The sequence below is a fragment of the Amblyomma maculatum genome, chromosome 6 (assembly GCF_055883805.1).
Source record: "Amblyomma maculatum isolate TAMU_Amacu chromosome 6, ASM5588380v1, whole genome shotgun sequence".
Lineage (NCBI taxonomy): Eukaryota > Metazoa > Arthropoda > Arachnida > Ixodida > Ixodidae > Amblyomma > Amblyomma maculatum.
The window spans coordinates 17332530-17345197 of NC_139349.1; the positions used below are offsets into that span (position 1 = coordinate 17332530).

General features: G+C 44.5%; 1 protein-coding gene across 3 annotated transcripts in view; it reads right to left on the reverse strand.

Annotated features, from left to right (window-relative positions):
- Positions 1-10299: 10299 nt before the first annotated feature.
- The window catches only part of LOC146185173 (neural cell adhesion molecule 2-like), a 484255-nt gene continuing 481886 nt past the window's right edge, over positions 10300-12668 (reverse strand). For all 3 annotated transcript variants that reach the window (XM_084606154.1, XM_084606156.1, XM_084606155.1), the window contains one exon: positions 10300-12099. In XM_084606154.1, coding sequence (XP_084462280.1) covers positions 12070-12099 — 30 coding nt within the window. In that variant the 3' untranslated portion in view covers positions 10300-12069. The remainder of the gene's footprint in view (positions 12100-12668) is intronic.

Below are 12668 nucleotides of genomic sequence, written 5' to 3' on the forward strand. Positions count from 1 at the left end.
CCCATCCCCTTCCAATATTTCCCGTGAGGAAATCCTCACGTATATAATTTTCCGATGTCGAAAGAAAGCCCGCGAAATAAAAAAAAAACAACAAAAAAACATTAGTTTGAGTAGCGCTTTCATGCATTGCGATTGTGATGTTTCGCAATCGTGCTTTCATTGAAAGAAATTAGCATGGCTTCACGGCTCCATCCTAGCGGCTGGCGGGTATGCTGGCGATAAATTCTTCGCCTACGTGAGTCATTTGCGCCACGTGATGGTGCAAGTTGCAGCTATCGTGGCGGGCCATTTTGGCGTACTCGCTGCAACCATCGCCAACATACCAGCCTACCGCAGCGAAATGATTGTCGAGTCCAAGACGCAGGTTATTTTGCTCGTTCAAATTACGTTTGAAAGTATTACAATTATGGCACGTGAATGCGCTAGTCGTGGAATATCTATATTTCGCCGGCTTTCTTTGGGGCTTGGAAAACAAGATACACCTGAGGCTTTCTTCATGGCAAGCCATGAAATTGGGGTTTCTCAAGGTACATTGTACATATTTTCATTATTATCCAAGTCAATATGCATAGTAATTTAGCAAAAGCACTTTAATTTGTAATTACTTTATTATGAAGCAAACATTTCTAGTAATTCACGAAACGGCTGGCAGTTTTATGCAAGTGATTATCGTCAAATATTTTATTTTTAGCCCTTGGCTCATGTTAGCTCGTACATCCGGTACGTGCGCTTGATTCACAGAACACACAGGATTTGTACGGTAGACTGGTGCTGACTCGCTGCAATCATGTAAAAAAAAATTGAAGCGTAATAGCCGTGTGTGCATAGTATGTTTCACTTTTCAGCCGTTAAGAAAGCGCAGTGGGCGCAGAGACCCAGCCTCGCTGTAATCTTTACTGCACTAGCCATTTCCTGACTATACTCTTCAATTTCATCACGACGGAGAAGGTAGCAGAGGATGCCATTTTTTTGTCGCATTGCCTTCTTCCCTCTATCCTGAAAAATCTTATGATTCGAATGAGAGAAGCAGGCTACGAAAGAAGAAAGAGAGCAGTACTCATGGCAATAATTCACCCAGGAGCAGAACAGGTGTGAGATGTGTCTTAGCAACTCGTTCGCCTATTGCCACCCTTTCGGAACGAAACCCTATGTCCGTATTCCCTACCGGCAAAGTTTATAATAACCTTCCTGTGTTTACCTTTTTCTATCTTTCTCTGTTCTAGTGTTGTTTCATTGCCACGACCTGCACTATTGGTTGTTATATGAATTTCAAGTTCTTGAACGGGAACTGCGGAAAGCTCGAACACAACGAAGAAACCTTTACAGAGCACCACAGGAAGCTTCGTGTCGTCTCTGTTAAATCCTGAAGCAGTGGCCACACTCGGGTATGCAGGTGGATCAGGAGGCTAGGGAGCGAAGCTTCTGGAAAGCAACCACTTTTGCTGAGAAATATTATTTTGAGTGAGAAGGATAGCGCGGCCGTTTACCACTATAGTTTGCTACGACGGCGCACTGGCCGGTAATGTGTGTATTACGACAGACTGGCCATGTGTAGTTTTTTTTTTTTTGCTTATATCCTAAGTGTGCACATACGAATGAAACTGGCCTATGTCCACGCATCTCCTTTTGATCGCTCCTTGGTGCATTTTTTCTTCCTAATAATTAATTATCACAATTTCTCCATTGTAGCCCTGCCGTTCACCGGATACCATTCATACAACGTTACAATGACCTCTTCATGATTACAAAAAAAAAAAATGACTCCATGAAAGTGCACGGTGATAACTTGACGAACAAGAGAGCTGGATATTGCTTACAGAGTTTAGTCGCGTGCGCCGGGACCCTATGTCTAGTGGCCCCATACCTTAAAAATGTTTGTTTTTCGCCGATATCCATACCCAAATGGCGATTTAGCGTCCCTATAATTGTCTGGCTGGCCTTTACTGCCAGTCGCCTGCGTTGGTTTTCAGGAGTAAAAAAGCTCAGCAACTGTTTGAGCCTGGCTTGACTTCAAAAATGCCTTTGCTCGTAAGCTATAAGCAAATCGCACATATCCTCCTCTTATATTGACGCAAACATCGACCTGCTGTCTTTGAACTTTGATTTGTTTTGCTTTATGGCGCTTAACGTTCGCAGAGCAAATCAGGCTATGCGGAGCGCTGAAGTGAAGGCTAAATATAATTTCTTCTACGTCAGCTTTCTTTATCGTTCACTGATATCGCCCTGATATCGTTCACTAATATGGGAGAGGCCTTCGCCCTGCAGTGGGTATAGTCAGGCTGATGATGATGATAATGATGACGACGACGACGACGATGATGATATCGCCCTATACAGGGCGCTTGACTTATACCCTCCATTTTCAACAGGGCTGCCACGGTAGAGATCGAGACCCGTTTGTTGGTGAGCCCTGTCATTTCAATGTCAAAAACACTTTAATATCGTTATGCTAGTCTTTACCTGCATTCATATTTAAGTGTAAGAATAAAGTTATGAATGAATTGCACATAATAGGGCCTTAACCAAATGCCTTCGATGCGATTCAGTATGCCACTTTTAAGGAAAGAGTCATTTGTTTTCGTAATAGAGGCTATCAAAACTTTGTGGAAGCTTACCAGACATGTCGAAGGAAGAGAAAATAGAAGTTTGACAGTATGTGAGAAATGATGCAGACGTGACGAGGGTGCTCTTGGCAGCTGCCTATCTTCTCACGCCCAGCGTAACGTTGCTTTCGTAACATCGATGAAAACGCTCAGTGAAGAAATACTAGCACTGACATTAGCAGGCCCAGAACACTACATCTTGCATACCGAAACCGGGTCAGAAACTAGAGGTGCAAAATAGAAGCGTCTTGCTCTCCTGCAATCGCAGTGTTATGCGGGGACTTTCTTTTTTAATTAACTCCACCTAGCAGAAAATGAGTATGACCGATAGAGAAGCAACTTGCCTCCTCTTTCTCAGGCTTCAGCACCGGCTCAACGCAAACGAGTTCAGACAGAAGAGGAATATCCCACTTGTCTCGAAGCTAGTTAAAGATGATGTGAGCTTGTGGGGTGTCGATGGATCACGAAGACGCAAGGAAAGCAGCGGCCGCGTTTATTGCGTCATTGTTCTGTGATTACTTTCTCTGTGCAGGTTCTGTGCCTGTTAGAGCATACTGAAATTAGTGTTTGCACATAAAAAGAAATAAACAATGATGACCAGTCCGCACTGCCTGAAGCGCAACGGGTTTAAACCGATATAAAATACAAAATTGAGAAAGGGAAACTTTGTACTGCAGAAAGTGCAAACAAAAGCGAAGCCTAAAAAAAAAGGCACTATTTTATTAATGAGTATAAATAATCCGCTAATAATTTTCTAGCTGCAGGCTGCAGAGCGGGACGATGCGCGAGACACAAGGCCAATACTGCTTCGTCGTACTGTGGCACGGAGACAGGTTTTTAAGGCTCGTCTGAAATTATGTAAACGTGAACGTCCCTTATAGCGGCAAGCGTCACAATGAGGATAGGGCTTTATTCTATTCAAAAGTATGTGTGCGAAAAGGCGTTTGCAAAGCATTCAGCCAAGCTTGCAAGAGAAATACGAAAGGATTCAAAACGGTAAATGCACGGTTGGCTACTTCATGTGCGACGAGAGGAAAAGTAGAGCGAAATAAGAGTTAGGAGGTGAAGTTGAATTTGCTTCATTTTTAGAATGGAAGACGTGCGTCCATGTTCTCCATCGTGGTTTATAAAAACGAATGCCAGCGGAGTACTCGAGGGCAGCCGCTTCAAACGGAGGTCTTCATTTACGAATGCGAGCCTTTATTTAACGAAGGCTGAAGCCACGATATCGGTCTTGCTGCGTCCGTTACGGGATATTTGTTTGAAGCGCACTGTACTACGTCCAGAGACGCATGCTCATTGTGAAAACGGGAGCAGCGAGTGACAAAACGGAAACATAGTCATTTTCTAACATCTACAACAGGGTTCATACAAGTAGTACGTGTATATTCCCGGCGCCTGAATTATAAGCTTCCTCAGGGAGAATACTGACCAAAAACGCGGCAGTGTTTGCAAAACTAAACTTCGACAATTAAACCGATGGAGTAAACCATTGGGGCTGAAAGAAATATCTATCAATCTATCTCAATTCCCGTATACCAAGTTATTAGTGTATGAGAACTTGGAAGGGAAGGGGGGTGGGGTTAGAGACAAATCATCAAAATCGCAAAAACAGAGAAAGCTACGAATAGCCAGAAAAACACGAAAACACAGCATATGGAATTGGAAGAAAGATATTAATTAGTTATAATGAACATTCGAGTATAAGAGAAATACCAAACTCGAATAAAAAAGATTTGAACAGAGAAGCAGACAATGAAAAGATTACTATCAAATATACATCTTCGTGGGAACGAGAGCAAAAATAATGCAGCACGAATTCATAAATAAACAAAGCAAAACAACTCAATCAAATGAGAAAAATGAATGCACAGAGGTTAAGAAGTAGTTGTGTCAGACATCAGGTTGTGAAATTTATAAGTATCAATGACTTAAGTATGCTTGGTGAAGGCCCTAAACAGGCGAAGCATATTAAATTTTAAGTCGGACAAGAGCGGTATAAGCACGGAAATTCAAGATGTGAAGGAGCATGTTTTAAGTTATGTTTTAGGAAGCCTATTGATCGATAGGCAGCTGCAAGAATAAGTTTATAATGTAATGGTTCCCCATCAGGTAAGAATGAAGGTGAAGACTGAGGTACTTGAATATTGTTACTAAATATGTTGTAATGTTAGTGAATACGCCGTATGAATACGACAAAGTCATAAATAAAGTCCTAAATTCTGTTTTTGAAACTTTAACCTGCATGAGCCAGATAGAGCACCAAGCTGTTACTGGGTCAAGGTTAGATTGAAGGGCTAGGCAATCACTGTTAGAATAAATTTTTCGATGAATTACGCCACGATCAGCGGAACGTGTAATCATGGAAGGAAAGGAGTTAGGTAAATAAGATATAAGTATCTGGAAATGGGAGGAGACAATCACGCTTCCTTTTGGGATGACAAAATCTACTTGACTATAAGATGAATATGGCTGTTAACAGCGCTAAAATGAAACCTGGGAAGAGACAAAATTTTTAATCTATGTGTAATAAACAGTGTTATTTTGTTACGATTTAAAAAAAAAACTATTTTATACCACATACGCCAGAAGAACAAATACCAGCACAAGCCGTCACGTGAAAGTCTGAAAAAAAAAAAAAATAAAAGCGCTTACAGTGATGCTGCTGGGCAATATGCATACTAGATTTGCCACTTTGGGTGGTACAAATGCGCACCCGAGATAAAAAATGATAAATATATAGCGCAGTTTGTGATCAAACTGCGCAGATTTATTTGGGCAGATGATGAAATGATACGAATTTAACCAAGCTGAGAGCATGCGCATCTACTGTTAGAGGGCACCGCGAAAAATATTTTGCCCGTTCTCGCGCTTCGCGCTTCGTTTTGGTCACCTGTGTATATACCGTAAGTACGGATTATCTTCAACACTTTTAATCATCTACGCTTTTGCTGTTAGATCTGTGCATATTAGTCAGCTGCGTCCGCAAGCGTATCGACAGCTGGACATCACAAAATCAACAGTAACATGATGACGATATAATATATAATATAATATTATTCATTCAAAAGCATATAATATTAATCATTCTAGCCTTAATGTGCACTACCTATAATCCCAAACTAATATTCTGCAAATTAATTTCCTACATATCGCTTCCTCCGTTTCGTTTTCACGATTGCGTGTCCCGGTGGGTCAGCACCAGAGTAAAGACCTGCGCATGTCGGCGGCCACTTCAGATGTCAAGCTTTCCAGTGGTGTTCGGACGCACTGGCGGAAATCTCCGGCAATGCACCCCGGCAAAAGAAAAGACCACATGACGAGCCTCCCCGTCTTGTGCTCTTCTCTTCTCCGTGTTGCGTCTTTCGGCTGATTTTATGATGAAGCAGTACCAACTCGCCCAATCGCCAACCTCGTTGTCTACGCTTCGTTCGGTCGAAAACAATTGCTGTGGTTTAGCTTGTGGTTACACCTGGAGTTACGTGAGGGCTATCTGCATGGCTACGCTTAGGTTCGGCTTGAAAGCAAAGACATGTCTTTTACACACATTAGTTTACACCATGGTCTCAGATTTATTTATGCCATAGGGGCACATTTGACCCCTAGAGTGCGATGAGGCGAAAGTCTCTATAGAATGGCGGTCCGAAGCCCTCCCTTACGGCACTTAATTTCTCTCCGTTTTCACTCCCGCCTTCACGATGACGTGATAGCGTAAGCTACTAGCCAACATATAAAGCCCCGCTTTAACCGAGCCGTATAAACGTACCTGCGTGCCCTAGGGATAACATAAATGCAAGGGTTTTGACAGGCTGATATCACCCTCCCATATGAAAGGAGAGGCCCGAGTTGGCAACTTCTGCAAAACGTAATGTAAGGAAGCCCTACGTCCAGTTAGCACTCAATCATGTCAGCTTCCAGATAGACCCTCCCACGGCTTCTTTTTCTTCTTCTTTCTTCGCTCTTCGGAACGACAGGGACAGGTATCGGACAGGCATGGGGACAGGCACGGAGAAATGATGAGACTGTGGCCAATGTAACTCTCGCTACAAAAGCGTCGCCGTCAACGTCGCTGCTTACGCCGTCATATACCCTACTTGCCCGGCTGAATATTCAACACAAATAGCTCACAAAATATAGGTTTCGCAACCCCGAAAATTGGAGACACGTGACTTCGATAGCGGCTTCTCCCTGCCAACATGTCACAAAACGACCATAATAGGCGGCGCCTGGCGGAAGCGTTGGCCCGCCGTTATGACAGCAAATCAGGAGTATTCCACGTGGATGCCTCCGGCCCCCATCCTAGTGGGGCGGCATGCGACCACAATCATTCCAACGAAAACAAGTCGATGGCCGTACCTTCAAGTCCAGATCTGTAACGCATGCTGAAGAAGTAGCAATTGATCTCGCCGCATGGGGTCACACCTGCAAATATATCGTCGCCGACTCAGAAGGGGCTTGTCGGAATGTCGACCAAGGGTGGAACAACTGCTTAGCCTTTATAATATATCATAATTGCAGTCGGGGAACAGAACCCGTGGTCCGTTATCCCGCCTCAGCTCCTGGCCACCACGTTCTTGCAGCAAACGAGACAGCTGATGCAACCGCCCTCGCGCTCTATCTCCAGGCAGTTTCTTCGAGATTCAATTCAGCCCACGGCCCCAATTCTAGTCCAGCCTACACGTTCAAGACACAGCAACATTTTATGAAGACTCGCACATCGCAGCTACCCCAATCCCTGCAAAGGACTGGGAAAAGCGAACGATGCGCTGCTCCTGCGCCTCTTAACCGACATGATGCTGTGCCCGGCAGTGCTTACACACATCGACCCCCACTTCACTGAGCAGGGCCAGTACTGTGGACAGGTGGCTGACACCACATGGTATGGACCTGCCAACAAAGCCATCCCTTCCCTCCATCTCTAATCCTCCCGGGAGGACTGGGAGGCGACCCTAGCTGCTCTGATGCCGCTATCTACATACCCAAAGGGCCTTAACGCGGCCTACGCGGGCGGCGGTAACCGCCAATGGGCCCCTGTTTAAGGACTCCACCTTGCATTTGTAAGGCTGGAACACACGCGCCAACTATACCTCCCTTTATATATCCTCCTTGAGTAAATGTTTTCACCCCCATCACCACCACCCTAGCTTTGAGAAAATCGTGTCGCAAAAAATATGCACCTGATTTAATATAAATATTGCGACGCCACTGATATTTGGACAGCAATTAGAGTGGTGACATACCATTCCGCTTCCATTATGCATCCATCTTCTAGCCAAGTTGGAGGTTACGTTGCGACTGGGATTCGAAACAAGGTCATATGTACCTCCGTTTGTGTGCCGTTCATTGTATGTGGAAGTTCCACACCGAAAAAGTGAAACAGATAGTGCGCCTTGCTTTGCACAAAAATGAAAGCAACAAAAGAGTACCCAGGTTCGAACCCGAGCTCTGGCGGCTGCGTATCGATGGACGCGAAATGGAGAGGCGTCCGTGTGCTGTGCGATGTTAAAATTGATCAAAATGTGGTCGATGTTGCTCCAAAGCCCTCTGTTACTCCTTTTTCTTTCTTTTCACTTTCACTCCCACCTTCCTCACTTCCCTTGTTGCGCGGCTCAGGCGTCCACGGAAAAAAGTGTGACTGATACTGCGCATTCCCTATTTTGTAAACCTATTTACTTATTTACTTAAAGCGTCAAACACTTTGCGAAACTTCATGCCAGTCTTTGAATGCCAAAAGTTTGCGGAATGAAAAGGACTTGTTAAAGGCGCTACCAAAAAAGTGGTACGTCATGAGTGTGTTGTGTGCTCGCAGGTGATCATTAAAAAAATGCACAACATTCTTGTTATTTGCATATGGATTCGACGTGGAAGCGGTCCAATCGAGCGAATTAATTTTTTCCTGTTAAGAAGGGTGGTCTTGGCATTGTTCACCTGTTTCTGCGGCAAATTGTGTCTCGTTTTGTTTCGTTTTTTTTTTTTTTTTTAAGTATGAGAATGGCATCTTTCAGGAAACAGTCATGAAAGTAAGACTGGATGGTGCCCTTTAAGCATTCCTCGTTTCTTCCGTTCAAAGTCTCTTTAGTGGTGTTACCACGCGCCTGCGTGAAATAGTCTTGTCGTGCGGGCTGGTCAATGTTCTTTTTTTTTTTTTTTTTTTGCAGCAGTACTTGTCCAATGTTACAAAGAAACAACTATTATAGAGATTTTGTGTTCATCATGCTCCATGTACCATTGTATCGCTCTCCACACTGTGGTTGCCCGGTACAGGATTTTCTCAAAAGCGTCTAAGAAATGCCGATTCTTCCGTCAGCCAAATCGTTTTTTTTTTTTCAGGCCACATACAAACACACTACCAGTTAACATCTGGCAAGAGGCTAAAGTATTATTTCCCTGGAGCACTGACAGCTTTTTATGTGACAAACTGGAAACAGTAGAACATGTATTCCTAGTTGTCGGCTCTTTCATTTACTTCAGTTTATGTAGTTTTTCCCTTTGTAATAAAAAAAGTTGATAATGCGACTAGTGTTTTCATTACTAATTACAGATAACTTTCTTTCCAACCCAGAGCGCATGTGCTTTGACTTCATGTCAATAGATAGCGTCATTGGGCACATTGAATGTGGCGGACGCTACATGGACGCTGTTCCACGGCTAACTAACAGTGCTGTGATCGCGCTGTTTGCAGCGTACGCAATGCAGTGACCGATACACACGCCTAAGTAAAGGTCCATATTCGGGAAGGGGAGGAGGGTGTTCCGGAAGGGTCCAAAGCGTGGAGCATTTCATGTGATGGCAAAGCTTCAAGTTGGCTGGCTCAGGCCGTAGATTTCTTAGAAAAGTTGCCCTGGTACATAACGCCATCGTAATCTGCTGAAAGGAAAGCAAGTGATACGAAGAGAACTCTCCGACGATGTTGTTACACTGTTCATGTTCATGCACCCTGCTTCTATCCCTAACCAAAGAGACTAAAGCATCCGCCGAAGTTGCACGTGCCACGCCTGGCTTACCTCGGCACGGCTTCGACAAAGTGCGCTTGTCAACATAAATCTAAAGGAAGTTCGTGCAGTCTAAGCCTGGTGTAGTAAAACGGGAGGAAGCAGTCCTTTAGCGAACTGTATTTTACAGACAAAGAATGCTGCCCACCTACAGGGGTGCATTTCAATAATTAAGCATCCACGATATGTGCTCTTGGCCATGCCCGAATATCAGAGAGTAGTAGTTGTATGAAATAAACAATATGAAGAAACTTTTATGTATGGCATCAAAAGTTCCTGAGGTTAGCAGCTTAGAGAAGATGAAAACCTTTGGTAAAACATTGGTGACTGCGAGAAAGTCGGTCGTGGTGACCAGAATGCCTGTTTCCGTTGCCAGCCGTAAGTGTACCGCATTTTTATCAAGAACGTCTGTCCCAGGGTGCAAGGACAGCAAACTCTGAAACGAGTGCGCTAGGGGACATTACCCTTCTTTTCTCCTACTTTATATGGCAATATTTGTTTACAGTGCAGCTGTCTTGATGTAAGCATAAAACCTCTAAAAACTGGTGTCTCATATTGTCTGCTTTGGTTTTATGTCTTCCCATGGCAGCCCATAGAGGCACGGCCATGGATTAAGACTAACGATATTGATTTTATTGCTTCTATAAGATGTGACGGTCTTATCGCAGTGCTCCAATTTTATATGAATCGGCTACTGCGTAGCTGCAGCAAGTAGTAGTGCCCATTTAGTGTGGCATAGAGCGAAGTTTATTATAAAACAAAAAAAGAAGGAAGAAGGAATGAATCCACAGGAATTTGACATTTGTCCAGATGTCCGTCCATTTCAGTCTCGATGGCATTTCTTTAGTACAACCCAGACGAAAAAATTCCAAGCCACCTGATGTAACGTCGCTCACAACAGTGACGCAAGCGGAAGGTCTTGCAGCCATTGTCCAAGCGCTGAAGCTTCACAGCCAAATCTTCAGAACCGATGACGTCACTTTCTGCACCCGTTCGATCTTGCTTCTTGCCAGCGAGTCTCCTGGCTCAAAGCAGCTTCTAAGGCTCGCTATCTTGTTGTTGGAGGAGTGGCGAACGCACACACTCGCACACAAATACGCGCATATTGTGCCGCCTTACGCAGATGTGAACAACGGCGGCACATCAATGTCCTATGTACAGATGCTGTGAATGACACGGTCGGAAGGGTGTCTTGCACTCCCAACTTCTATGCGCTGCACTAGGACAAGGTACGGAAGGAATAGCTGGTGCAGTCTTCGATGGGCCGGTTCGCGAGACCAAGAGACTAGATGCCACTTACCTCTCCAGTACAGGAAAGGGTACCGAATACTTCAACAGCACATCATTTGATGCTGGGCCCATTGGTTATTTTAGTTCGTATCACAAAAGAAGGAGCAATTAGCGACGCTTGCAAAAAAGCCTTAAGGAAGAATCAAATCCTGGGTTTTACTTGAAACCAAGAATAATCTAGCTCACAAGGCAGCCATTGTAAGTACTACCGTTTCATGGTTATATTAGAAGATTTATCATGCATGGTGGAGTGTCTAGATACTGAAAAGCAATATTTTCTCGCTTGATTAGCATTACTTCGACGATTGTAGTTTCGCTCCTTTTCGAACAATTTATTTTTCGTGACCGTGTGCAACAGACGGCGTACACGTTAGCACAGTAAATTTCGACTGTATTTTGCCTTTTTGACCGCACGCTTTTCAAATGTTGCTACTGCGTCGTCATTGTCTTGATCTGAGAATAAATTTGTTTGTTTACATAACACGCTACAAGAATGCTCAACATGCAGCTTCGACATGAGGGAGGGCTGCGGAGATAAGAAACTTTACCGCAGAGTTGAAACATCGCAGATACTGAAGCATGTCTAACATGTTCTTGACACAGATTATCTTTACAAGATCTAGCCGTCTTTTACCACTGTATGCATTTTTCAATCTGTCCCTCAGCGGCATTTCCCTGGCACAATGTGAATCTTGCCCCCACAGAAGCGAAGCATGGAGCCTTAGATGCCAGATGCTGCTCATGCTTTCATGCCGCGCAATCCTGAGATGACATAGCTGTAACAACTGAAGACACCCTTCCGACGGCTGTTCGCGCTTTTTTTTTTTTCTTCGTGTTTCGTGAGAATGGGAGAACCCAACGAAAAATATCTATATACAGGGGAACACCGCGCAGTCCAGCCACGCTGGTTGCCGTCCGTCCAGCTAAATCTCCAACGCACGTGTAGTCATTGGGGAGCACTTCTCCGCAAACAAGTGGCAGTAACCAACCACTCACTCTCCTTGGTTCACGGGGACACACACGAAGAAGCGGTTTAAGCGACTACGCGGGGCATGCCGGCAACGCCAGGGCGCTCGTCCTGAACGGCCGCATGGCGCTGGGGGGTGCTTTCTTGAAACTGCGGCGGAGGCGTCAGCCGCACCCGCTGGTTCGTGAAGGCAGGGAGTGCTGTTTGCCCTCTGGAATCAGTTGCCGTTGGCTAGCGGCTTGAAACTCTGCATGAAACGAGCATGAATCAGTGAGCTGTTTACTGCTGCAGAAAGAGCCCGTCCCCAAAACACTTCGGAGCCAAAGTCATTTCGACATTACTCGCAGCGCTGCAAAAAAAAAAAAAAAAAAAAAAAAAAAAGAAAAGATCATCTTGGGATAAATCTGAGCGCTTCCGTTGTGACATGTCTATCTCTGCAATACAGCGAATTGTCTTTAAACCAAATGAGACAAGATTGCGAGAGTGCTGACAATGAAAGTTTGGCGCTGTGCATATAGCGGCAGTGAATATAGCAGTGTAGCAAAAGCGAGAAGTGAAGAAAAGGGTGCCACCTCCCGTACGTGTCTTGCTCAAGGCTCAATCATGTATTAGACAGAGATGAGGCATAATAATAGGATAGCGATATCATGAAGCAGGTAGAAAGTCGCTATGTAAACAAGCGGGGTAGAGACTATAAATGCACATTATACAGCATTAATGTATTTGGCCATGGTTGTACACTTATGCACACATGTAGTAGAGTGCTAACCTTTAGTGACCCACTGTTATGCTCACCACGCTCTATCTATCCGAACT